Here is a 27,661-nt window from a genome sequence, read left to right on the forward strand (position 1 = left end):
TGACCTCTTCAAATTTCAATAATTTTCATCTTATCCCTGTAACTTCTTTAGAAGTCTCATTTTTGTATAATACACTTCTACATTATTTATGGACACACTGTAGATTTATGACAAATTAGATTATTGAATCAAACTAAATGGTAATGACCTTCAATGATACAAATAGAGATGACACTTAACTAAAATTTGATGAGTTAAAAAGTGCTAGGGTGCTAGTTTGCTCTAGTCTAGATTTTAGTTGCTTGGTTGTTAAACTCCCAAAATGGTACTGTATCAATAACATTTTGTCATTTTTAATAAATTTACGTATGGGGATGTGTATGCAATTGATTTCATTGGTTTAAATGTCATACCAAATCTCTCACAACATTCTTTTGCCTATGCAAGAAAAGTTTTAGAACTTTATGCATATTCCGTTTACATCTCACATCGATCTGTAACTAATTCTTTCATTAATTTTTCAAGTTTTTGTCAAATATTTGAAGCAAACAAATGTTTTACCCGAAAAAGCCAATAACATCCCCCAAATTCTAATACCCATTTTCAATTAAATTGCACAAACTATAATACAAGCCACATCAATAGAAATCTTTCCCTCATCAATAGCATTTTTGGTTAATTTTGACGAGATTGTATATACCTCAGACTTCATTTTTTTAGCTAATGTTCTCATAGTTTGAGGCTCTGTTCTTTGCTTCTTCATCGACAGATGACAAACCACCAAAAATTCCAACTCCAGCCGCAAGCTCTTCGCGCTACTTCATAGCAAGCTCCGATAGTAAGCTCTCAAACCAACTCCGGTAGTAAACTTTCGCATCGAGTTTAGCTTTGTCCCTCTCTCTCTCTCTCTCTCTCTCTCTCTCTCTCTCTCTCTCTCTCTCTCTCTCTCTCTCTCTCTCTCTCTCTCTCTTCTATTACTAGTAGGTTCTGAGAATGGAGAGGAATTGGGGATTTTGATTCAATCAGACATGGAGAATGGATAATATTGTAATTCTTGGAAGCCCTGATTGGAGATGGAGATTGGAGATTGGAGAATTGGAAATGGAGAATTGATTCAATTGAATAGAGAATTGGAATTTGGAATCACCCCAATCGAATGACATATGCTTGATTTGGGAATTTCATTTTTCATGACAATTTTTGGAGCGAAAATACTTTACTGCCTTTCAAAAAAAATTTCATACAAAAAGTAATATTTTGTAAATTCAATTACTTTTGTAGGCATAAAGGCAATTTCATAATACTATAATATAAAAAAATAAAAAATTTAACCTTTGAGTCTTATTATTAGACACTCAAACTAGACTTTATCCAAGCGATTGAGCTGTTTGAATTTGACTCGAACTTTTTATTCTTAGCGAGTCTCGGTTCAATTACGTGCTCATTTTCCACTCTGGCCTTGAAGCTAGGCCCCGAACTTTCTCTACTGTTACTGCAGGAGGTGGTCATGTCCTTACCTTTGCGCAACTCAGCATATGCGCACTTAGGGCCTTCCCTTGGATAATTTCCTCAGTATTTAATATATCGGAACTATTTAATTTCCTCAGTATTTTGCTCTACTACGTCACTCTCGGCAAAAGGCCTGAAACCGTAGCTCCCGCCAGAAGCCGTCCACCGCCATACCACCTCCGCGACCTTGTCTTCATCAAATTCATCATCAATCAAACTCATAACACCGAAAAATGGTAAATACAGTGAAGAATTTGCTGCTGCGCTTGTGATGAATAATAGACTGGCTGATAACTGAAGAAGAAGAAATGGGGCATAGTTCGAAGAAAAAGAAGAAGCGCGGAGGCGCCCGAAGGGCTCCATCAAAGGATCACAATTCTCTTGCTGCTGATAATTCCGAGCTTATTGGTGAAGAAATCACCGCATTGTATGTCAATTCATTTCTTCATGTGCCTCTTGTATGATTCTTTTTGAATTTTTTGGGTTTTTAAAATTTTTATTTTGCGGCGACTTTTGTAGTAGTAATATTTGATATATTCGGGTTCATTTCCGGTAGAAATTGAGAAACTTGTTGGTTATTCAATTGAGGATTTCAGGTTTTATAATTGCTGGATTAATTGCTGCTTTTCTTGTTAGAGGTAGAATGTCTAGGATATTAGGAAAGTAATGTATGCATGTAATTTTGGAGTTCTTGGAGTACTAGTTGAAGATTACTGTCTACGTACTTTGTGCAAACTTACCGGCTTATAGTTTGCACAAGTAGTATGGTAAGGTAAGGCCTGGTGCCATTGCCGTTGCTGCTCACAGTATTCTCGCTTTCATGCTAGTGGCATGATGAAACCCTTACGAGGTAGAATAATTACCAGTAACAGTTTACACCCTAGTGAATCACAACAGGAATTTTACTTCTGGAACATGGTAAATAAGTGATTTGGATTAGTTATTTTGGTTGTCCGAAATCCAAAATTACTTTTAGTATCTGGAATAATTGTTGTAACCTGAATAATAGCATACTATTAACCTTTGACAATGATCATATTTGGTGCTTAATTGTGGAAGTTGAATGCAAAAGCGGTTGTTATACCTAATAGAAACTCTTTATGCATAGCTATAGCTAGTACTTTTTTAAGAAGATTGTGATTTTTAAACGCAAATAAGCACAACCAACTAGGATTGACATGCAGCCATGTTCCATTAATCCTAACCTTTCAGGTTCTTAGAAACATATTTACAGCAACAAATGTATGGTACTTCAATTGTTTGTGACATAAGTTGCCTATGGCTGAAGCAGTTTAGTGGCAGTAAGTTTTTAATCTCCATACCAGTCAGGTGTGTTGTAAGTATGCGCATGGAGATGTGTCTTTTTTCACTAGAATTCTTGGAGGTGTGACCTCTGGCAGCTATCTGACAACTGATGCATGACAACGTTTTAGAAGAATTTTATGCTTAAAGTTTCTACATCAGTTTGAGTGACTGTTTCATGGACTGACAAGGTGTGCTATATTTCAAGATGAGTGTGAAGTTGTTTCCGGATCACCACCACAAATTCAGATTAAGCTCAGGTTATGTATATGAAGAATATCTATCGTACTTGTGTTTGGCATCTTCACTGTCTTTTGCATGAAGTGATTGTGGATTCAAATGACAGGCCATACTCAAAGGATACAGGATATGATGAATCAGATATTTCTGCTCTTCTTTCTGTAAGGTTAGTCAGCTCATGCACTAGGTTATGATATAGCATTGGTTCTTTTATATTTACTACCAAACAGAAATTCACAAAAACACAATTGAAAGAAAAGATGAAAAGCAGAAAACATAATCTCTCTTCACTAATGACTCGTCATCCATTTATAAGGTTTTTATCTGGCTACCCCAACAAATGCCCAAAGTTGCGTATAATTCCTGAGAAAGGATTATCAGTGGTAGATGTGGACAATCTTCTGTCCTTGCTTCATGATCAAGTAAGATGCATACCTGTTCAGAAGCATTCCTTGCACGATTCATGATAGGTGTTGTTTGGAGGAATTTTTTTTTAAGTCATTCTGCATGTAGTATTGTGAATCCTTTTTGCTGAGACATATGGTTGATCAAAATCAGCTTTTTTTCTGTTCAAGTAATGAATCATCATCCTTAATGTGGGAAAATTCTGTTGGATTTTTTACTCCTGTTCTTAACTTTTGAGAGAGAGAGAGGGGGGGGGGAGGGAATATTCAAAGAAGTGGTTTCCCTGTATCCCCTCATCTTTGAAAAGTAGGAAAATCTTCCTATTGTTCTCTCATGCTCTGGGCCATTGAAGTTTTATTCTAGCCAGATATGTTAGGATATTTATGTAACATCCCAAAACATCACGGCTTATACTTTCTTTCTCCTGAATAATTTTTCTAAGCACTGGAAATGGTTTATGAGATTGTGCTAGAATAGCATGTTTTAGCTGGTGCCACAGTTTTTGATGCTGTGATGCTCTCCAGTAAAGTTTTGCTTTCTTTCTACTTTTTGTTAACAAGTCTTTGGCTATGACATGCTGTTAATTTATGTACTTGATCCAGTGATTGTTATTTCAATTATATTGTTATAAAAGCGTTGCTATCATTAAACATTGGTTCTGTTATTATTAATGTCATTTTATGTTCTTTTCATTCCGTGAATTTACAATATTCCCAGGCAAATTCTAATGCTCGTGAAGGGCGAGTAATGATTTACAATTTGGTGGAGGCTGCTCAAGAATTTTTGTCTGAAGTTGTTCCTCAAGCAGAATCACGTGAAGCTGTAAGCGTTAGCATTGATCAATTTGCAGCTATCATAAAGCATGAGAAATGCATGACTTCCTGAATTTAGATTTAAAAAGACATAGGAAGGCATTCATGTCTTGTGGCAAGCTCAATAGCGTTACTCTGCTATGTATCAGACTCCTGAATGGTGGAGAAGACATTATGTTGGTTATTCGAGGGACTAGCAATAGAGAAAAAGGCCTTTAATGATCCTGTTTTGCAATGAATTCATTAATTTTCTTATAACAGTCGAAAGATAATAATTGAAGATTTGTATTCTTCCTAAATATAACTTTTAATCTTATGAACTTCGAAGGAGATCTTTAGGGATTCAGATATTTCTTATTCATTGTGAAATAGATGTAGGATTCAACTGTGTAAGAATTTTTTTTTTTGTTTGGGGCTATCCTCTGAGTACTAGATGATTAGCTTTTCTACATGGAATGTTTTCTTAGTGCAGGTAATGGCATGTGCTAGGAAATGTAGAAAGAATAATTATGATTTCTATTTCTCTCTTTGCTCATTCAAGGTCCTCACCATCTAGGTTACCATACCTTACGTCTCTTGCCTCTTAGGTCCCTTTTATTTGAAAAGGAGAGGAGAAGGGAGTCAGGATCCACATTTAAGTATTGCAATCCAATTATGCCATGCTCAATTTCATACTGGTAAAAGCTACATGGCATATGCATCATTTAGTCTAAAGCCTGATGTTATGTATAATTCGGCATGTTTGCACTAGCTTTGTTGCATATGGTCAGATAGCACCTTTCCTTCAAAATCCACTAGCCCGATAAAGAGTGGGATGTTTGAGTTCTTTCCTTGGTAATAGATTCCTTTACCTGATTTTGTCTCTGAGCAGGACCGGTAAAGTCTACTTAATGCATGGAGATATTGTATGAGGGCTATTGCTAGAATGCTTCCTTCGTGGTCACTTAATTTGCTGCCTTGATGTATCCACTGCATGTTCACCATGTTTTTGTCAGAAAGATGTATTATGATGTTTGCAGAAAGCTGCTTTATCATTGCAAAGTCTGTCTGACATAATGCATGGTTGACTCTTATGTGCTTTGGCTTCTTTTCAGGCTATATCCCAAGCCACGGACAGGAGTACCTTGCTATCTCGCAAGGATTTGGCAGTTTCCAGAATCATGATGTACTCTTGTAAAGGACCTTTTGTATATGGTTATATAGATCTTTTTAGTGGTTGTGGGGAATCATGGCATTGGAGCCTGGGAATGGAACAAAACTCTGGTCTAAAAACTGAAGTATCTTCTAATACCTTCGAGCATTCCAAAGTTGGACATCAGAATGCAGATAACAAAATTGGGAAGAAGTCAGTGGAACTTCAGGGTGCTAAGCAAGAATTTGCGCAAAACCCTGCATTGAAACTAGTCACTGTTAAAGAGGAGAGTGAGGATGAGATCAAGAGTACTGATTCAAGTACAACTCTATCTTGTGGAACAGTCAAAAGTGGTAGTGTTGGTAACATAAAGGTATTGGTGAATATCTTTTCCTTCAAGATGGATGCCAAATACATGTTAGGTTTTGTTCTGCCATATAATTTTTTCTGTCTTTTTTTTTTCCTTTTTTTTCCTGATCTGAACTTTATCTTTCCTTTCTGTATAATATAGCACTAGATACATTAAATACACATTTATCTGGATATGTTGTTTTCTTATGTTGCAGGATATTTTTGTGGAGGAGAATCTAGCAGAAACAACTGATGAAGATCGATTAATAGAACCTTCAGAATCAGTGTCTTCAAAATCTGTTATCAATCACCAATTATCTCAGACTATGAGAACAGATTTAATTATGGTGGGCTTCTTTCTAATTCTCACTGTGCTGCCTGTGAAGTTCAATTGTACTTGTGCATTAAACTCATTCTCCGTTAGGTTCACCTACTTCGCCTTGTTTGCGCACCCAAAGGGCCTCTAGGTGATGCTTTGCTGCAAATCACATCAGAGCTGTACAACCTAGGGGTATGTATTCGTTCTTCTGCTGAGCTGATAATGAGGTTGCTCTTTGTCTATGTGTTAATTAATTTACCTTAACTAGGGACTATCTATTTATCTCATAATGGCCATCTTGTGCTGTTTTAGATCGTATCTGAGCATGTGCGTGATCTGACAATTGAACCATCTCCAGTTTTTGAGAAGGCTTTTAATCATGTTTTCGCTCAGCATAGGGTTAGTAAACTACTCTTTTGATGTCCATCTTATACTAACAGAAGCTGAATTCCATGTTATTTACTTATACCTTGCCAAATTCCTTGCTATAGGTCTCATCAAAGATCTCTCAGTTTTGGAGAACTGCTTCTGATTTTGAAGGACAGAATTCTTCATCCACGTCAAGTTCCCGTTATCTAAGTGATTTTGAGGAACTCCAGCCCCTTGGTGTGCATCCATCTTACTTTACTCAATCCACAGTGATGGATATCTGAATAAGTTAAAGGAATCTGTTGACCAACATTCTCATTGCAACATGGTGTTTGTTCCTTAGGAGAGAGTAGGCTATTTACTTCCTGGTACATTGATATTTTGTTGAGCCTTTTAAAATGGAAATGGTAAAGGTATTTAGATTGTTGCAATCCAGGATTGGAAGGTTTGCTACAGTGCCTTGTGTTCATTTTGTTGTGGTATTTAATTGAGTCAAATGAAAGTGGCACTTGGTTTGTGTTTGGTAAAAGTGGAGCCTATTCATCTTAGCTTTAAAGTGGCAATAAAATATTTAACATTTATGATCTACTCTAATGTAAAAGAACAAGTTGACCTTACCTGGTTTCACTTTTGATTTTTACTAATTATCTTGCAAAGCATTCGTTTGGACGCTTTTGTCTGAATAGGTTTTCTTTTAAAACTTTGACAAGAAAATATGCTTTTCAGTTTGTTGAATTTCGATTGGATGCTTTTTTCTTTGAGTTTCATATTGTTTGCGATTGCACTCTGGTGCCTCTTGATGTATGCCGTTTCTCCAAGAATTTTTTTTAAAATAATTTTGTCAGTATATACTTTGGGCATAGCTTCGAGAGAAGCTCTGAGTGAACAAGAATAGACCCTTAGGTTGGTGAGAAGAACCCATATAGCCTCAGGGCGAAAGGGTGATTAATTTGTGAATATCCTATGACCAGTTGTTCTTGTTCTCATGTCAGCCCCATTGCATCCTGTCGTAAAGCTGTTCAGTACGATGTATCTGTTTAAATCCTGACTTGCTCATCTAATTGGACATTTTTATTGAGTAAAGATTCAGCATTGGCAACATGATTCACTAGTAATGTTCCATTTCTCTCGCTTATGCTGTTGCTTTACGATGCCTTTTTGTATTTCTTTTGGGGAGAAAAACATTTGAACCCCCAGTTCTTTATCTGTGGCATTCATTGCTAGGACTTGTCTGATTTGCATTTGCACCCTTGTCTTTCTCTGTTCTCTAATGTGGCATCTTGGTATTTCTGTGACCATATCTCCTTTTCCTAGCAGGTCATGGAGGATTTGGTCATGTTGTGCTGTGTAAAAATAAGATAGATGGCAGGCAATATGCTGTCAAGAAAATACGCTTGAAGGACAAGAGCCTGCCTATAAATGATCGCATATTGAGGTTACCATCTGCTCCTGTATATTTTTATTTTCCTGTCGCTCAAAATCATCAGATGGTATTAAACACTCTTATTCCTTTGTTAATGTTCTACCTTCTGTGACAAAGTTTCTATCCACTTCTGGACGTTGAAAGGATCACTTTTATGTCCTCACTTCTCTATTCTTAGTCTTTGCTACCTAAGTGTAACCCTGAAAATACAGAAGTTGGCAAGTAATGAATTTTCAGGAAAAATATTGGTTCCTCTGCAAATTGAATTTTGTTTTGGGATGAACAAATATGTGCATTCTAATGTATATGATTAAAGCCTTTATAGAAGCTTTTGAATAGCTTATAGTCATTGTCAATGTCATAGTTCAGGCTTGAGTAACAATCCAGTACATATTAGTTTGTTTGTTTTTATGGTCAGTGGTCCTTTTGGTGATTTTATGATATTCTTTTAGTTTCAAAAAAGCATTTTTTTATGAGTGTTAGAATAAATTTATGGTTTGTGGCTGGTTAGGTTACTTATAATTGGTTTCTTAGGCATTTGTTATGGTTTCTGATAAAGCGAAGTTTTTTAGTAGCAGAATCAGCTCTTGGGAGCCTTCAAGTCTATGTCTGTGTAGCCTATGGAACTTCTAGAGGCTGAATTATTTTCTTGATTTTAGTGCAACCAATTAATGTTTTGATCTTCTTTTGGCTATTGAAAGCAGCCTCAGGATTCCTTGAATCTCACCTGAATTGCGTATCGAGCAACCCTGAAACTGTTTATTTTCTGCTGCTGTCGAACAACAATTTTGCCAAACTTTTTTTTTTGCATCCGAAGACCCCTGTTTCAGTCCTTGAAAATTGGCATAGATGTAAGGTGTAATCCGGCATGAATTCTAACAGAAAACTAGAGCTCCCGTTGTGTATTAGTACACCAAAAGAATGTAATGTATTGAAAGGAGTATCCTAATATTTCATGCCTTAGAATAAATATTTGAAGTGCTTTAAAAATGTTATAATGTGTGCTATGATTCAAAGGAGCCAATGGCTTCCATAGGTTTCATGCACTACAGCCCTTGTTTTCATGTTATTGTTTGTTTTAGATTTGATTTTTGTTCTCCGCTTGCATAGAAGATTCTGGAGATTTTGCATCTAAAGCTTGTATCCCTATGGGATATAATACATTATAGTTGATTTTCAAAACATATAATGGAGTTGGTTCCTGTAAATTTTGTATACTATTTGAAATTATACATCAAACAAAGGTGGACTACGATGCAAAGCAGGAATGTAGATAAGTGACCTTTGATTTTTTCCGTGCCTGCTTTAACTTTCGACAATTTACTTGGAAAGAAAAAGTAAATGGGTGTTTAATGGGAGAATCTGTGAATTTCTGCTGTGTTGAAGCAACGTTTTATGCTGACCCAGATTGTCTTCATCATCTTTAGATTGCTGACCAGAAAAAGGAGAAAAAAGAAATAAAGAACTTTGCTAGGGAGCAAAAGTAAGGATGATAAGTTTCTTTTTGATATCATATTGGTCTGCATAAGCTTAGAGTCATGATGCTGGTATTCTAACTTAAGGTTACATTTTGAAGCCATTTGGTTAGCATTTATTGCCTCAATCTTGTGCTTTTGATCAACTGTCTTGACACTTTTTCTACTTGGAGTTGTTGTATATTGTTTTTATTTTTTGGTAAAAAGTGCATGGCATCTCCCATTTGCTTTTTTATATTCTTTGTGATCCAATCCTTTGTTAGATGTAGATTTAATAATCGTACTGTGGGCGTACCTTGTGGTTTTCTTACTAAATGAGTATGCTGCTTATGTTGTCTGGTGCAACCATTTGTTTTTCTCTTATTAAATATTCTTAAAACTTCAGGGAAGTTGCTACTCTGTCACGGTTGCAGCATCAACATGTTGTGCGTTACTACCAGGTACTTTTGCAGTTTGAACTTTTTTTTATCTCCTTATCTATTCATGAGAGGTGTTCTATTCTGTGATTTGTAGGAGTTTATAGTATATGGTTTTGGAAACTTTTATTTAATTGAACAAGTTATCAAGTTCTAAAAGATCTTCATTGTATTTGATTGTTCTAGTGGTGATTAAAAATTAATTAAAATATTTCAGGCATGGTTTGAAACAGGAATTGCTGGTTCTTTTGATGCAACCCAGGGCTCAAAAGCCACCATGAGCTCCACTTTCAGCTACATGGATGGAAGCTCATCTGATATTTTTGGGCTGGAAACTAAGCTTGATTCGACTTACTTGTACATTCAAATGGAATACTGCCCCAGGTTATGCTTCTCTTCCATTTTACCTGTAAATTTAGGAAAAGGAAATGAAGGGGATAGCACATCAGGACATGCTTAGGGGCAATCAATCAGTGCTATCACTGACAGGAGCAAAGTATTCTTTTCTTTTTTATTCCTTCTGGAATTGGGGGAGGAGGAGGGGGAGGGGGTGGAATCATGAATCTAAAATCTGGCTTCTGTCATACTAATCTCCCCTTCACTTATGAATAAAAAATTTGTTGCTCTCTCTTAATAGTAACTTCCTTTCTTTTTTTTATATTTATTTATTTTTTGGGTGAAAAATCTAGCAGGTCATTTTTTTTAAAATGTAATTTAGGAGTTTTCTTGCAAGTTTTAGTTGACATAGCTCCTTTGCTTGAGGTATTGTAAATTCTAAGTTCATTTCAGACAAAGTGGATCAGGAGAAGCCTGAAGGCATATCGTCAACCTATGAGGAAAAAAGTCTCGAGTTTTATGGATCTTTATGAAGCAAAGAACCTTTATGTAGGTCGATCAGAAAAAGAAAGTAAACACATGAAATCATTATTTAATTGAACCTCATAAGCTTTCCATGTTCTTGTTCTATAATAGCCGATTTTCACTGTTATTGATTGCCTAATATGAGGCTTTCAAAGGAAAATGATTACAGTTACGTTGGTGGGGGCACTGGGTGCTTGTCACATTCTATCTAAGACTATTAGAATTTTATCATCAACAATATGATGCTTGCACAACATATCACCTTTACCTTACAGATGTTCTATCCCAAGAATGAATTGTAAAAGGAAATAAGTGGATCTGCTTACATTTGAAAAATACAACTGCTCACAGTCGAAGATATCTTTTCATATATACTTTCATAAAGTCTTTTTTCTTTTTGCGCTTTTCTTGACTAGATTTAGTTATAGTACAGGGAGCTTTGAAGAAATTATGTAGATAAAGGGTAACTGTCCAAATAGTTTCTCCTTTATTTTGAGGTGCTGTAACTTCTTAAGTTTTCTTTAACTATGATGCCATTATAGAATTCTTTAGTTTTATGCTTCCGTCTCACGTATTTCTTTAGCTATTGATAGTTATTGATAATTATATTGTTTCTGTGTTATGCATCCTCAACAATGTCAAACAACCATCTTTGGTTGTAGATATATTTTGCAGTTGCATAATTAATGACATTTTTATTCTTTTCTTTTAAATGGTTTCACGTAACTAATTTAATGTCCATGTTTTACAGGACACTGCGCCAAATGTTCGAATCTTATAATCAATATAATCAATTTGATAAGGAGCTTGCCTGGCATCTGTTTCGCCAAATTGTTGAAGGCCTGGCACACATACATGCCCAAGGAATAATTCATCGTGACTTGACTCCTAATAACATCTTTTTTGATGCTCGCAATGACATTAAAATTGGAGATTTTGGTCTTGGTGAGAAACTTCTCTAGTTTCTACTAGATTGAACTTATTTTTATGCACATGAGTTACTTGTCTTTGCTTTAGCATCAAGTACCCCAAAATGAAATGTCCACTTTTTGCAGTGTTGGATTCATTTTTTTCTTCTTAAAGGCTTCCTGGATTCTTTTTGCTGAATGGGAGAATCTAAAATTATGTTGATCGTAGTTCATTGCATGCAAGTGGAATATGCACCAAAAATGCTAGGGGATTGAATGTTCATAGTACTCTTAATACTTGCACAGAAAAAATGTAAATAGTACTTTTTGGCTTATGATTGGTAATTTCATCAAGTCACACAATTGGTTGTTTCAATGGATGAGATTACTAAATATACCTTTGTATCTTGATTCGCATTGATGTTCCATCAAGATTACAAGTTATGAAATATTTATGACTAGGCTTGTATCTTGTCTAGATTATCTGTTCCCTCTTGCTAGTGAGAGGTTTGTGCATGCCGCAGATAATTGCTGTGAACTAGACATTTACTCTTTTTTCTTTTTTCGGGTTAGATCTATCCTTTGAACTGTCATCTTTTCTATTTTTATTTTTTTGGCATTTTCTTAGGGATACTCCAGTCCTTAGGAAATGATGGGATTGTGAATGTCATAGTCTGGGATATGCGAATATTTAGGATATACTTTGATTATTGGTGGGGCGTTTGTAGGATTACTATACTCTGGGATACGCGAATATCTAGGATATACTTTGAATATTGGTGGGGCATTTGGTGGATTGGTGGGGCATTTGTAGGATTACTATACTTTGGGATACGAGAATGTCTAGGATATACTTTTTTTATTGGTGGGGCATTTGTAGGATTACCATACTCTGTATGGATGTTTCCTGCTTGATTTATGTGGCTAAAATTATCAGTACAGAAATTTATTTGCTATCAAGAGGGAGACAATAAAAGGCACATATCGCTGTATTCTTTTCCATTTCAGCCAAGTTCTTGAAGTTGGAGCAAGTGGAGCAGGATGTTGATGCCACAGAAACAGTTGGAGTTTCAGTTGATGGTACTGGCCAAGTTGGCACATATTTCTACACTGCACCTGAAATAGAGCAAGGGTGGCCAAAGATAAATGAGAAGGTATTTTTGGTTTTTTGAACAAGTTTAATTTTGTAGCAGTAACTACTACTCCTGTAGATTCCTCGCTCAATTACCTTGTTTCTGCAGGCTGACATGTATAGTCTAGGAGTTGTATTTTTCGAGCTCTGGCACCCTTTTGACACAGCAATGGAAAGGCACATTGTCCTTTCTGATTTGAAACAGAAGGGAGAGCTTCCTTCTGCTTGGCTAGCTGATTTCCCAGAACAGGCGTCTTTGTTAAGACTTCTGATGTCACCAAGTCCATCTGAACGTCCGTCAGCTACAGAACTTCTTCAACACGCTTTTCCTCCCCGAATGGAATATGAGCTTTTGGATAGTGAGTCCTTGACAATGTTTGATACTTCCATGTAGCATGTGGAATCAATTACAAGAACTAATATGTGCATAAATGTTGATGCCCATACATTAGTTGTCCCCGTTGAAGTAAAAGAATGTTTAGTAGTTTTTTAAGATTTAGACATGTAATAGTTCAGATTAAGGTGGGAAGCTTAGAAAGTCTCAATCTGAGTTACTCATATTATTATGTCACAAACTTACTCATATTATTATGTCACAAACTGAGTCATTCTGAAGCAATTTTTTTCTGTGTTTGGAAAGTCAAATTAGAAGCTACTCATATTCTGCATCACATTTAAGTCAAACTTTAGGCTTTTGTGCTTCTTTGCTGCTGCCTTTCTTTTGCTTCGACTATGGGGAGTATGAGTTGAATTGATGGCTTTTACTCTCAACATGGTTGTCTAGCAGTCTCTCTTGGTCCATGTCATCTTAGTTTTATGGATTGTGACTGATTAATTGCTGATTGAGTGTTTACTTCAGATTTTAGGTCAAAAGATTTCAAGCCCTTGTCCTGCCCTGTTACTTTAGGATGATGTGCTTGATGAAAGCCTATGGCCCATATAGTGGTGAAGTAGTGTTCTGACTTCTCTCATTTATGATGTATTTACTCATTTCGGCATATAGATTACCTGGTCTGCATTTTCCTTTTTGGAAAACCTTTTGGTTTAGTTATTGTACATTTTTTTAACCTGGTTTTGTTTGATGGTTCTCTCTCTCTCTCCCCCTCCCCCCCCTCCTCTCCATACGTATGTTAGTTTTAAAAAGTAAATAGTTCAACTTTGGCCTGATTATTTATTTTTGTATTGTTTTAAACGTATGAGGAAGCTAAAAATCATTTCCTAAAGCTTTGCTTCCTTAATCTATTGTATATCATGATTAAATTAAGGATATTCATCTCTTCAAATGCAGATATTCTCCGAACAATTCATACCTCTGAAGACACTGGTGTGTATGACAAAATTGTAAATGCTATTTTTGATGAGGAGCTTTTGAGCACAAAGGAACATGAGAGTGTTGAGAGATTGAAATTGCTTGGAGGTGATATCTCATCTGTCCTATTTTCGGATGTTGATACCAGTAACCGTGATCATGTATTGGAGGTGGCTGCTGGAGTGTTTAGACAACATTGTGCAAAGCATCTAGAGGTTATACCAATGCACATGTTGGCTGATTCTCGACAGCTAAATAGGTTTCCCCTTGTCCAGTCTTTGTATCTTATTTTGTTATTGTTCCCAAAATTATCTCATTTTGCATGTTCTGCTGCTTTTTTGTTTTTTTTTTTTTGTTGATAATTTAGTTATTCTTGACTTGGAAAGGAATACTGTGAAACTTTTGACCAATGGAGGAGACATGGTTGAGCTTTGTCATGAGCTTCGCTTACCTTTTGCCAACTGGATAATTGCCAATCAGGTATATGATTTGCTTTCCAACTTCTTTTGCCAATGGCTTATGTGCTGCTTTTTTTCTACATGTTGAACTCTTTCTTTTACTAATCAGTTTTTTGGTCAGCATGTTGCATTGCCTGTTTGTTTACTATATATGCATATTGATTAATGGTTTCCTGAAGATAAGAATAATGTTGTGATATCTCAACACGTAGAGGTCTTTGGGCAATTCTTTTATGTGGTGCCGGTGAGATGAAAGTTGTCAGCTGAACGTACATCTTCCAAGGGGAATGGGGGTCTATTTGGGATTCTCTGTTGGGCTCTTGGGTTTTCATATTTATTGACCGTGGTTTTCGATAATTCTTTTTATATGAGGGCTATTATTCTTTTCTTTCTCCTGTTTTTAGTAAGTAGCATTCATAATAGTTCTAAGAAATTGAGTTGAAGTATTTTAGATGTGAGTTGACGAATCTTCTGACTATTGTTCTGAATTTTGTTGTGCTAAGTAACTGCAATCCACATATTATGTTTCCATCTTGCCAGATTGTTATGTTTGATGGACTATGAGCCAGTTCAGTAATGGAATTTGCTATCTGTCAAAATTACTGAAATAATTTTTGAAAATGACTGCTTGAAGTTTTAGCTTTTCTGATTTTAGAAAATTCATTTTTTAAAAATTTTAATAGTTCTTATTGCTCATTGTCTGGTGGGACTTTTAAACTGGCCTCTACTGCTATTCTGTTTCACTACCTTTGGGTGCCCAAATAAGTACTAACACTACAATTTCTTTGCTATGGCATTTGGTTGTCAATTAGTGCAAATAATATGAATTATTGTCTGCTGCAGAAATCCTTCTTCAAACGGTATGAAATATCGTATGTATATCGAAGAGCAATTGGTCATTCACCACCAAATCGGTATCTTCAGGTTTTCCTTGCATAACTTTTGTTAACATTCTACTGATAACCAGTCAACCAAGTATATGATAACCTATCTTATGCTAGCACGGGGATGCTGGTTTATTTGAATGGCTTTTGTTATTTATAGGCGGACTTTGACATTGTTGGAGGTGCGATAGCATTGACGGAGGCAGAGATCATTAAGGTAAGCTCTTCATGGTTGCATCAGTGCCTGGACAGTAGTCTTTTGAGTAGAGCGAAACCATTCTCCTATAGACCACCGTATTAGGTTAGTTTCTTTAATGACTTTTAGAATCTTCAGTTTGGGAGTAATAGAAATTTAGCATGCTTTGGAACTTCAATAGTCAATGCCATAGGATTATCTTATGAGCTGTCAATTATTCATGCATTGGATAACTTAATGTGATTTTTTAAAAATACAGGTAAGATTGTGACCTTTGTCTCTTTCAGTCCACCTTAACCCTAGTCCACCACCAGAGCACAATTTTTATTTTCTTTTAATACAACTTTAGAATCTTAGAAACTTAGTTTGCTGCATACTTCAATACATGCAATGCAGTAGAAATATCCTGTAGGGTTCCAATTTATGGTATCAAATTGTTTTGGATTGCATGGGATAACTTAATTCAACTCCTTAAAATAGATTTTAAGATTTTTTCCTTTGACCTCACAAACTTTACTGGTTTTTACTGCTACTTTCTTCCATCTGCACATACTCTTCTCTTCTCACACACTTGCATTATCTCTCTCTCTCTCTCTCTCCTTCTCTCTCAGACACCTACCAGCACTTTGCCTCCCTTTTCCATGTACAAACACATACTTTCTCCCATACATGCTATTTCTCGCACTCATTTTCACCTACTTTTGTCATAGCACGATCTATTAGAGACGTTTCACTTCAGTATATTCAGCCTTCAGATTCTATACTTAGTTTCATCAAGCAGGACTCTCTGCCTCTTTTGTTCTTTTTTGTCATGTTATTTATATGGCATACGTGTTGCTTCAATTTTCTAGAAGTGTATGGAAGGGATTAAATTGTGCTCTGGAGTTGAATCTTATTAGGGAATTGCTGTGATCTCCTCTCCTCTTTTTGCCTCTTAATTCTTATGTCTTCCTATCTTGTGTCCTCAATTGTCCTAAGATTATAACTAAGAATCTGAATTTTTATCTAACTCACACTTTCTTCTTGGTGCTGCATTAATATGTTGAGACATTGAAAGTATCATCCTTCTCTGTTTTTATCTTTGGAAGTGTTTTTCTTTAAAAGTTGTACCTTTTCTTTTCTTCATAGGTAATCTTTCGATTTTTTCCTGGGTCATCTTTTAAATGAAGCCACATCAACTATAATCAATCAGGAAGGAAAGTTTATGTCTATTGAGCCTTAAAAAGAAAACTGGAAGGACAATGAGAACTTCGATCAGAAAGTAAAATGGAGCCTGCTTACAAAAACTATAATTTAAAGAATTATCCTCATATAAACATGTTGCTCTAAGAGGAGTCTTTATAAGGCATTTAGCATGATCATATTCTCTTTCATTAGTGTTTTTGTTGAAGTCTGTCTTATAATTGCCACAATCCCATTTTTAAGATTCCATCATTTTTCCAATCTTTAGGCCTCGATGGACATTATTGGTCAGTTTTTTCATTCAGAATTATGTGATATTCATTTGAACCATGGAGATCTATTAGAAGCAATTTGGTCTTGGGCCGGAATCGAGCCGGAGCATAGACAGAAAGTGGCTGAGGTATTGGTCTTAAGTAGCCTTTATTAGACTTTCATCATTTGGCTTCTGCATAATGTTGGATATGCAATATTCTTATTATGCCTACTTTTTTCAATGTGAAGCTTCTGTCTCTATTAGGATCTTTGCGCCCTCAATCTTCTGAAAGAAAATCTAAATGGGTGGTGATAAGACGACAGCTTCAACAGGTATTGGAAACGTTCTGGACCTCATTTTCCCCAAGTTATTTCACAATTCAAATAGAATATCGTTTTCTGCGGTTTTTTTTTTTTGGCTCAAGGAAACTAAATTTATGTGTTACTGAAAGAAAAAATCTTTAGTTAATGAAAACTAACTCGAGAAAAAATGATATTTTTTTTAACAGTAACAGATGTATCAGTAAGTGAAGTTTCAAATGAAGGGTTTCACCTATCTAACTGACATGTAAATAAACTGAGGATTAAGTAATTGTGTATATGTGTATACTCAGATTATGGTAGGTTTAGGCATGTTTTGGGTCTTGATGAGGATCTAGGCCTTGATTGTAGACATACCCCAAGTTCTCCTTGAGGGTCATTCTTAAATTTAGACCAGACCAGCAAAATTCTCATGGATCTGGATATCAAACTACAGGCTATCATGCCTGTCTGTGGTTTTAGCTTTATAAGGGTGCAAACATGCTGCTTATTTCTATCTTGAAGAAATTGTTTTGCTGTAATATGTACAAGGCAGGATACAGACAAGAATCATTCTCCACTACTTAGCTTGAACTAGTTTCTCACTAGCCTTCTTTCCAGGAACTTAATCTTGCTGAAGCTGTTGTAAATAGATTGCAGACTGTTGGACTTAGATTCTGCGGACTTGTAGATCAGGCTCTTCCCAGGTTAAGAGGTGCCCTTCCTGCTGGTATGTTGTTTGTGATTCCTATGCTGTAATAACTTTGGATTATATAAGTCCTATCATTTATTCCAGTTGTTTACCTGTTGCAGGTAAGTCCACAAGGAAGGCCCTCGATGAGTTGTCAGAGCTTTATAACTATTTAAGGGTTTGGAGGCTTGATAGACATATCTTTGTGGATGCACTTATGCCTCCAACTGAGAATTATCACAGAAATATTTTTTTTCAGGTACTCAAATCATGCATGTCTCAGATACGGTTTATTAGGCCTTGTTTGGTTGACCAAGGAATATGGCTTAGGAGAGTAATCGGAATACTTGACTAGACATTTCACTGTTGGGTAAATAGGTGAGTTTAAGAAAAGTAATTATTCTTAAAACATAGAACTTTATGTCAAAATCTAGGATTGTGGATTTTTTTCCTTTTGTGGTAATGGTGGGATTTGACTAGAATACTGGTACATCCTGTTGGACTCAAATGGAGGTTCTGGGAGGTTCTGGCCAAGTTGTACTCCTTTTGTGGGAAGTCTCAAACTGCTTTATCAGTTGCATAGCCAATTTAAACATAACCTCTTTCTGTATTCTGAAGTTACGTCAGTCAGCATTAATTTCCCAGCAGCTGTGTCAAACTAACGACAACAAATTCACATTTACCATCAACAAATTTGGTTAGTCAACATTTGTCCTTGGTGTGCCAACATGAAAACCTTCATCATCTTGTGTTTAATCATTTGGAAAGAATGAACCTGCATGCTGAAAACATGACAACTGATTATCACATTCTTTCCTGGATTTCAATTTTGTAATTAGAAAATCATGGTTCTTTTGAGTTATAAGAGAAATATGAAAAAAATTGAAGAAATAGAAGAAAGAAAGTTGTATCATATTTTTTATTTCTCAAAGGCTATTGTGGAAGTTTAAATTTGTGTAGGACAAAAGTAAGTGGATACAAATTTTATTCTTAGAATGTTACATGTTGAATGGTGTTGTTATAACTCATATGCTGTTGTTGAAATATCTATTATGTTAATAATCCAATGGATACCTAATTGATTTTATTAGAAACTCTATTTGCTAAATTGCTACATGTTGCATCTTGACAATGACCCAAAAAACACAAATGCAATGGATTGAAATAAAGAATACATCTGTTATGTAATCGAATTACAATTGTCAATAGATCAATAAACTCTTCTTTTTTAATGGCAAAAGAGAGTTCATGCAAGAGTAAATTCATTATTACTCATGAACAGGGAGTTCACAATGCGCTTTCATTGAAAAATTATATCATCTTTGGAAATAAATTTAGTTTTTCATACATAGCTGACAGTGGAGCAATTTTGATGATGCTTGCACTTGGGAAGAATCACCAAACAACTGGACAAAATCAAAATTTTCTTTCCTGAGGAGAATGTTAGGACCTTCATATACACTTTTGTAGTGATGTAGGACGCCCCGTCCGATATAATTCCCAAGTTCTTGGATTCATGCTACCTATTTTACATCCATCTTGCCCCTTTGTCATCAGTGATTCAACCTAGAATCCTGAAGTTAGTTCAACGCATTACTTTTAATTAATGATGAAACACTGAATCAGGCATAATCTGAATGTTTACAATTGTCAGTGACTTTTGATTTTTTTTTGAAGGAAAACAGCATTATGTGATTGGCAAGACTAGCATTTTTTTTTTGGGGAAATTTATAGTGGAATAGAATCAACTGGGAAATGGTCAAAAACCATTTTGATTTGAGAAAAAATGGAGCTAGATCCAAATTTTAATACGTGGTATTGATTTATTGAATCTGCTATTATGCTTATTCAAGATGTCAGCAAGACCAAAGCATATCCTTACACTATGCACCTTCAATTCCAAAGACCATTTTGGTTTGAGAAAAAATGGAGCTAGATCCAATTTTTAATACGTGGTATTGATTTATTGAATCTGCTATAATACTTATTCAAGATGTCAGCAAGACAAAAGCATATCCTTACAGTATGCACCTTGGTAGGATTCAAGATGCTAACCGCCACCGCACCTAGCCACTGACCTGTGCTTTGACTTCGATCTTGTCCCAGATATAGTTATGTTTTGGTCTGGTCTGAGTGGCTACCCTGGGTGGAGAAATAAGAGCTCTGTAGATTATGATATGCATATCATATGCGCATTCTTCATGTTTAGTCTGACATGTCAAGCCTGTGCAAACAACTGCTTACATGCTTCAAAATGACATACATTTCAAGTGCAGTATTTTTTTTTTTAACAAGGAGTATTTTATGTTAAGAAAACCTTGAATGCTTTTTATTCAGGTTTTAGTTTCCATCCTCTGTTTTTGCCTAACCTCTATGAACATATCAACATTTTGAATTTACTGAGGATGTGAAGCATTTTCTATGGAAGGTCCAAAAGACTAGCAATCATTTTCATGTTGCAGATATATATGAGGAAGAGTCTTGGATCTTTAGTGGAAGGAACCTTGCTTGCTGTCGGTGGTCGTTATGATTACTTGCTTCATCATACAGGCGATTTTGAATATGTATGTGACTTATTTTGCTTTGTTGTTCCTTATTTCATCTTTGTAATTGTTAAGTGATCAGGTGGAGTCCACTTGCAATAAAGTTTTACTTTGCTTATGCTTTCAGATAGATTTCACTATGGACTTATAACAATTTTTTTTTTGAGTTATGGACTTCTAATTTGCTTGAGCAAAATTATATGCGGTGATGTTTTAGGTGGTGCTTGACATAGTTTTCTGATGCATATTGTGATATCTTCATATATCTTGTACGCCTCCCCTCTCTGGTAAGCAAAATTGGAGTTATAGGCTGCAAAATTCTGAGCAGTGAATGTTACAAGAAAGCTCATTGTGTGGTCCTTGATTCATCAAAGCGCTGTTAGCATCCTTTGGCCAGTATTTTAAAACTCGAATTAGACAGGCCACTTGGACCAAATTTAACCTGGAACCTGTTGACCGTTCGGTCTAAGTATGCACCAAAAAATGTTTGGCAAGAAACCAGTAATCGGGGAAGCGTGGAAATTGGATATAACTGAGTTTTCTGGTTTTCTTTTCTCTTCTAAATTTGATGTCTCTTTTTGTGAGATTCTGTGGCTGATGCCTGTTGCCTTTTGAAACTTGGAATGCCTGAAATCAAAAGGAGAAGAGAAAGGAAAAGCAGTATTGGTTGGGAAGATAATAGGAAGACACTAAAGAAAACAGACAATGTTTTGTGTGTGTCTTGCATGAGGAAAGAAAACAGTGATCGGAGAAAAGGAGAGAAATTGAAGAACTAGCAACTGGAGTGGAGAAGAAATAGACGATAGGAAAAAAGGAAATTTTGTCCAGAGAAGAGGAGAAGAAATAGAAGAAGCGACTGATTTTGGTTGTTTGATAGCTGTGACACTCCAAACTTTTCTGATATTGTATAATGATCCTTAGAATTTTTCAAAACTGTAAATCCAACCATGATTGTTTTCTAATTTAATGGCAGGCCTAATTTCTGCAGTCTAAAAGCACACATCATCTATGTATAGAGACCTCTTTTGAATGGTTTTTGGGTACTGGTCTCTTACCCTTGCTTCTTTACCTTGTTGGGTTTGCCTGTGGTCCAAGTATTAAATACTGCCTTTGGTGGTCATTTTGCAAATAGTTGCCTATCTTCTCTGCATCTTCTTACATCATTTCAAAAAAGCATGAACCATCTCTCTAACTATATGTTCTGCCTGAACAATTTTTCCATGCCTACAAGAGTTGTTGAAGTTCTACTTTTCTTAAGTTATGAAAATACAAATATCACAATTCCCTCCTGCCAGTTTCTAAAGGGAAGTGAAAGGGAATGGAAAAGATCTCCAGATTTTATTATTGCTAAATAATTGGTGGAAGAACCTAAGTATGAGACCATATATGTATTTGTTCCGATTGGGAATGATGTTAAGATTTTTCTGCCTTCGAAATCAGATTGAGGGTCTCAGATGAATATGTTGTATCCTACCTTTGGAAAATGAGGGACTGGATATTATGTATATTACACGCCAGTCTCTTGCCATCTCTCTGTTTGTCCTTCATTCATTAGCCAATGCTGACTAGTCATCATTCGCTGGCAATTCCTTTTTTGACTATGGGATCCAGAAATGGATATTTATAGGATGTTTTCAGACAGGTTTTTCTAGTCTCAGTTGGAGGTTTGAGTAATTAAGGTTTACACTTGGGAGAGCAGCTGGAGGTTGTTACTCATTTGGGAGTCATACCGGTAAACCTGTTGGTGTTTCCCTAGCTATGCAACTCACCATTTTCTAGTGAATGAATGTCTCAAATGTTTGTAGGGTAGCATGAATTTCACGCCCTTGGCATGCGCAAATGTTAGTCATGTTGACAGATGTGACACTGAGGCGTTTAAATTGATACTGGACTTTGTTGCTATAGACAATTCTGCAAGAAAAGTAAAACAATTGAATGACAATCATGGTGCATATTGTGTCTTAATCACATAAAGAGGGTCTCGCCTTTTTGAATACTAATTAATCTTTGTATGAAATCCCTGTTCTGTGACTGAGACGATTGAATGAATTGTGGGACACATCTCATGGTCAGGAGACTGGACATGGACTATGAAAATTACCAGTGAAATCAGTTGAGATGTTGTAAGGAAGTGCAAGTCTAGACAAGGTTTAGTCTCTCAGATTTGGTACCTAAAACATCTCATAGAAAGGATATTCTTGCATATGTTTCTTGGAGGTGTCAAACTACTTAGTGTGTTAAAATCTTTGGGAATAAGTATGACACACAAATAATGTTACAGGTAGAGCTAGACAAAGTCACAGGTTTTCTTGTATTTCCTTGATTCTTCTCTTCCTGAACGATCATATTCTAGCATTGTGATTAGGCTATAAACCTTCTTTTCTATTTAAAGCTTTTTTTTTGGGGGTTAAATTGACCTTTTGTTTTTCTTTTTTCTTTGGTTAAACCAATTTCAAGGCTAACACTTTAAGACGTGAGATTAAACTTTTTAAGTGAAGGAATAGATTTTAGAGATGATTGGTCACGGCTAAGGAGATCTTGTCAGTTCCTGCTCGGGTTCTGTCAAAATTTGATCTTGGGATTTAGCAGTAAGGATAAAAATTTGATAGCAATGTGCTTGGTTTGGTACATCTTTTGGATTTATATTGGCTGCTGTGTCTTTTAGTGGATTTTATTTTCCTCCCTTGTCCTAGGAGATGTGTGGTATTTTTCAGAGCATTACAAGACAGATGTCCAAAGAGATTGAAATGGGATTATTTCGTTCTCTTTACGTTTTAGTTTAGTAATTAGAGAAATTTTTCTTGCTTATGCCATCTGTTTACTGCATCAGCATCTATAAATTGTCACCAGAAAGTAATTGTGTGTAAATTATGTTGGGAGATAAAGTTAAAGAATATAGAAATTTTGATCTGTGAAAAGTGATCGATAATCAGGAAATGGAGTATGGTTCAGAAGTGCTTATTGTACTTTTGCTGAGGAAGATTTTTCTGATCAGAGGTGCATGTTGCGTGTAGTTTTTTACCAGACCATCTGTTCTACCTGATCAGGTGAAATTGTTAGGTTTTCATAGGTAACCTGATTGATTCTCACAAGTACATTGGTTTCCTTTAAAATTATGGTAACATATATTTTGTGCAAAAAAATTTCAATGGCCAAATTGATTTTACTATTACATAATGCTAGTCTGTGTGGTAATCTAAATTCCAGTCGCTAAGATTAGTGAAAGGGCTTCTGGGAGTTTGTCTTTCTTTTCCTGTCTGTATTAGAGTATACATTCATGATCGGATAAGATGCATAAGTTGATTTCTGTTGATTTCTGTGGTGTATGTCATTTGGCTTATGCTTTTCATTTTTATCACAAAGATCAAATAATTGTAATAATTGTAAAATATGTTTGCCATTATTGATAGAGATATGTTACTACAGTTCAAATACAATATTTTGTAGTCTGTTTTGTGTTTTTGACTTTCTGTCTCAATGTTCCCAGAAATCAAATCCTCCAGGTGCAGTTGGGACTAGTCTTGCTTTGGAGACAATTTTGTCGCATAGTACTATGATGGATACGAAAATTTATAGGTAGTGTTTTTGCTCTCTTCTTCTTAGTGGGATTTGAGAAAATTGACCATGATATTTGATGATTAACAAAATCACTATTTATCTCCAACCCTTGTCATTTTCTCCTTCTCATTTAACTTCCCAAAATGTTGAACACTAGAAATACCTGCAATATAAGATTGATTTCTTTAGCTCAAATGCACGTCTATCTTATTAAGAGGTAATGTAGAATGTTCTATAAGTTTTCAATGCTAGTTTTGTTGACTCCAAGTAGATAATTGTAATATACTTCATCATCTAAAGTTCTCTAATGGAGTTGGAAGCTGAAAGATGGACAAGAGGGAGTAAATAACTGGTTTCTGTTTCTACTAATTATCTGATGTTGATCTACCAAATTTTGCAGACATGATGTTGGTATCGAGGTTCTTGTTTGCTCAAGAGGAGGAGGTGGTTTACTAGTAGAGCGCATGGAACTAGTGGCTGAGCTATGGCAGCAGAATATCAAGGTCAGTAATGAGATTTATTAGAAGAATTGTGCTTTGAATCTAAGAATCTGAAACAGGCTTCAAAAATACTTGTACATCAGACTCAGTTCGTCCCCATATGTGATCCAAGCCTCACAGAACAGTATGAATATGCCAACGAGCATGATATCAAATGTCTTGTGATCATCACTGACAGTGGTGTATCCCAAACAGATTCAGTTAAGGTAGGACAACTTATCAACTTGGTTAACTTGATCCTTTCCCATAGTCGGTACAAACTTTGAGAAGTAATCACAATTAGCTGGATTTTTTAACTTGTAATGGAAAGTAGCCATCTTTGTTGTGGGTTTCCAGTGGTGTTATTATTTCTTAGTTTCACACAATCTTAACATTGACATACTGCACTGTTATTTAAGCTCGTTTAGTGTGCTACAATACCTCCACTGGAATAAAATACTGACTAGGAAATGCCCAAACTAAGACTACCAGATTCCTTAAAAGAATAGTTGGAGTTAAAAGCTTTTCTGAGATTATGTTTACCATTTTAAATCAACTATGTGTATCTATTATGGGTAAGTATTAGCCATTTAGAGCTTTTGTGTTACAACTTTTGACTCCTTTAGCAGCACCCATGCGCCATAATCTAGAGCCCGCATTCAAATGCTTTATTCCAGGAGAAGAGCACCTCATATATATATATATATATATATTTTTTTTTTTTTTTCCAGTTTGGATTGTCCTTTAAAAGTTGCTTAGCGTTTGGTTCTGTTACTAGGTTCGGCATCTTGAGCTGAAGAAGGAGAAGGAAGTTCCGAGAGAAGAACTTGTCAAGTTTCTCTCTGAGGCAATGGCAACTCAATTTAAAAACCCATCCATCTGGAACTAGAACAGATTACTTGAACGCATTGCTACCAGGTTTTTAAAGCCACTTCATATTGTTCGTAGTTCTTTCGTACAAAAAAGTTTGCAAGATGTTTGCCATTATTTTAGAAACCTAAGTTCCTGCAGCATAACATTTCAAGCCATGTGTTTGTTACTCCATGTTGTTCCTGGGAAAGCTGTCTATCATAGGTTAAAATAAGGGCATGGAGAAGGGAGAAAAAGAAAATAAAAAGAAAGAAGAAATGGCCTTTCTGACATGTTAGTTTACGTTTGAACATCTAGTGATTTCCCAAATCCTATTGGAGCTTTTGCTTGCTTTTTTACAAACTTTAAAGCGTTTCAGTTTCAATATCGTCACATAACCTTTTTTTTTTGCACAATAGAACTGAGAATAGGAGCACACCTTCATTAATGCATATGAATGAAAAATTCAATTGAACAGTCTTTCTGAAAGGAATCGTATTTATTCTATACTTTAATAGTATTGATGGCTTACAGAGTTTTTCAAAAAGTAGATGCCTTGAACAATTCCACTGAGAGATACTGCATAGTTCATGTACCAATACATTTGTATATATCTTCTTTCTTAATATTCCTTTTTTTCCCCTGTTTATACACATCAAAAACCGCTTAATAAACCAATAGAAGATAGAACTCTTAGAAAATTTCATTCAGACCCAAGAATTCCAATTGGACCGTTTAATGTGGAAGGATGGGAATAATTTACTGATATTTAATCTGGACTGTTCCATTCTCATCTCATTTGCTGTTTTAGAAGTCAATGCATTGTATTTTTAAGTTTTAACTCTAATTAGATCTGCATTTCAGTCAAAATGAACAAGGCGATAGAACATCTTCTAGCAGATTGGGAATCTATCATTGTACGTCAGGTTAACTGGGTATGTTTATTTCCACTAGGATGAGGTGAAAGATTCACACATGTAGTAGATGGAGTTCCTACATCATGCTGAGAGGGGGGACAAGTGATAGTGGAGAATTCCTTTGAAAATTCACATTTAGTTCCATTTATGAATCAAATCTCATTTTTGGAATTGAGCTCTGAACTTGTGCGAATTTTTTTCCTTTCAGAATTAAAAGAGTTTCAGATGCCAAATATTTTTATGTTGCACGTTCGATGATCACTTGAATCATACTTTGTCACGTCCCATGGTCAGAAGTTTCCATCAAAGGATTTAGGTGCTTTTTTCGGAAATTTGATTTTGTGATTGTGGACTAACCCAATCCCTCGCTTTTATGTGCAGACTTGTATCTCTGTTTCTTCTCCATGGAAACATCATTATTGTTTGTTTGAGGAAAGATAAACAGACATCGCTAACATTATTAGCAAAAAATTTTAATTAATGTACAAAAAGGTAGATCTCCTTGAGTACGAAATTCATCTCTTTTTTTGTCTGTTTTGTTACAGAGTACTGTTTCATATACAGAACAGTAGAAAGTTAAAGTCATCAGAGAAGGGAAAGAAAATCAGAAAACAATTTTCTGCCCTCAGTTTTGCTTATATAGAGAATATTTAGTTTCTTTAGCTGTACAGTATTGTTCAAGGCGTTTAGACGATAGTTTCGCCCAATGAAAATGAAGAGACCGGCAAAGTTTTTGTTCGCAAGACAGAGAGGCATGTTTCCTTGTATATCAAATTTTGTTTCTAATCTTCTTGAAGTCCAAACTGCTTAAGCCATTTGGATTGTAATTCTAAAACATACTGTCATTTTGCTGTTTCCTAATGTGTGTGTCTAATCAGTCATCGACTACAAGGTTCACATCTTCATATTTCTGAGTTTCTGTTTCTTTTTTACCTTTGGAGCTTTAATGCTGTATTTTCTTCGGTTTCTGTTCTTTTTGTGCTTCTGTGTCTAGAATGCCAGTATACTATCTATAGAAGAATCCTTACATGCAACATTAGAAGAGAACTTGTTCCATTAAATTGTCCATGGATCTGAGAGGGTGGTTTGCAGGAAAGAAATGGCGAGGAACATGAACTGGGCAAAAAGGAGTGAGAACTGTAATACTCCCAAGTTTCAAGATAGTGGTTGACCATGAGGAAGATCAAATTGACATAGATGAAGAATAGAATAACCAAATCTTCCCTTCATAAACTTTTGAGTCAATGATCACTTTAGCAGGAGTCTTAAACAAAAGTCCAAATCAGCATTCAGCAACAAAGTGATCTCAGCAATGTTGTTTTGGTCTCTAATTTTTTGGTTTATTTGTAAATTTTGTTCCTAATATTTTGACAAGGAAAAATGTGATCCTCAAATTTGTGATTTTAGGCAATTTAAAACAATTAATAGAAAATATTAATTAGCTTCACA

The 27,661-nt window shown here is 35.6% G+C and overlaps 1 protein-coding gene across 15 annotated transcripts; it reads left to right on the forward strand.

Annotated features, from left to right (window-relative positions):
* Nucleotides 1–646: 646 nt before the first annotated feature.
* On the forward strand, nucleotides 647–27,661 carry LOC113734846 (eIF-2-alpha kinase GCN2-like). 15 transcript variants are annotated; one of them, XR_011841636.1, is made up of 31 exons: nucleotides 1,315–1,876; nucleotides 2,943–3,011; nucleotides 3,098–3,157; nucleotides 3,308–3,413; nucleotides 4,114–4,218; nucleotides 5,303–5,719; nucleotides 5,907–6,038; nucleotides 6,116–6,202; nucleotides 6,323–6,409; nucleotides 6,502–6,616; nucleotides 7,697–7,814; nucleotides 9,663–9,717; nucleotides 9,911–10,077; nucleotides 11,306–11,499; nucleotides 12,471–12,616; nucleotides 12,704–12,953; nucleotides 13,883–14,162; nucleotides 14,290–14,383; nucleotides 15,205–15,285; nucleotides 15,406–15,462; nucleotides 16,892–17,023; nucleotides 17,125–17,208; nucleotides 17,797–17,905; nucleotides 17,989–18,125; nucleotides 20,329–20,430; nucleotides 23,897–23,985; nucleotides 24,368–24,470; nucleotides 24,551–24,673; nucleotides 25,225–25,364; nucleotides 26,421–26,501; nucleotides 26,594–27,117. XR_011841636.1 is itself a non-coding variant. In XM_072082487.1 (30 exons), the coding sequence occupies exons 2-30, from the start codon at nucleotides 1,758–1,760 to the stop codon at nucleotides 25,333–25,335; spliced, it is 3,729 nt and encodes a 1,242-aa protein (XP_071938588.1). In that variant the 5' UTR covers nucleotides 647–778; nucleotides 1,548–1,757; the 3' UTR covers nucleotides 25,336–27,117. The 15 variants fall into 15 exon arrangements, 13 of the variants coding, with proteins under 13 accessions (XP_071938588.1, XP_071938597.1, XP_071938594.1 ...); XM_072082487.1 differs by adding an exon at nucleotides 647–778 and having other exon boundaries at nucleotides 1,548–1,876; nucleotides 25,225–27,117; XR_011841635.1 differs by having other exon boundaries at nucleotides 25,225–26,501.

The sequence above is a fragment of the Coffea arabica genome, chromosome 3c (genome assembly GCF_036785885.1).
Source record: "Coffea arabica cultivar ET-39 chromosome 3c, Coffea Arabica ET-39 HiFi, whole genome shotgun sequence".
NCBI lineage: Eukaryota > Viridiplantae > Streptophyta > Magnoliopsida > Gentianales > Rubiaceae > Coffea > Coffea arabica.

Bases quoted from the DNA above. Each gene is read 5' to 3' on its own strand.
- LOC113734846 (XM_072082487.1), top strand. From the start codon at position 1,758: ATGGGGCATAGTTCGAAGAAAAAGAAGAAGCGCGGAGGCGCCCGAAGG. The intron at 10,078-11,305 runs GTTATGCTTCTC...CATGTTTTACAG, and splicing joins CAAATGGAATACTGCCCCAG to GACACTGCGCCAAATGTTCG. The intron at 11,500-12,470 runs GTGAGAAACTTC...TTTCCATTTCAG, and splicing joins AATTGGAGATTTTGGTCTTG to CCAAGTTCTTGAAGTTGGAG.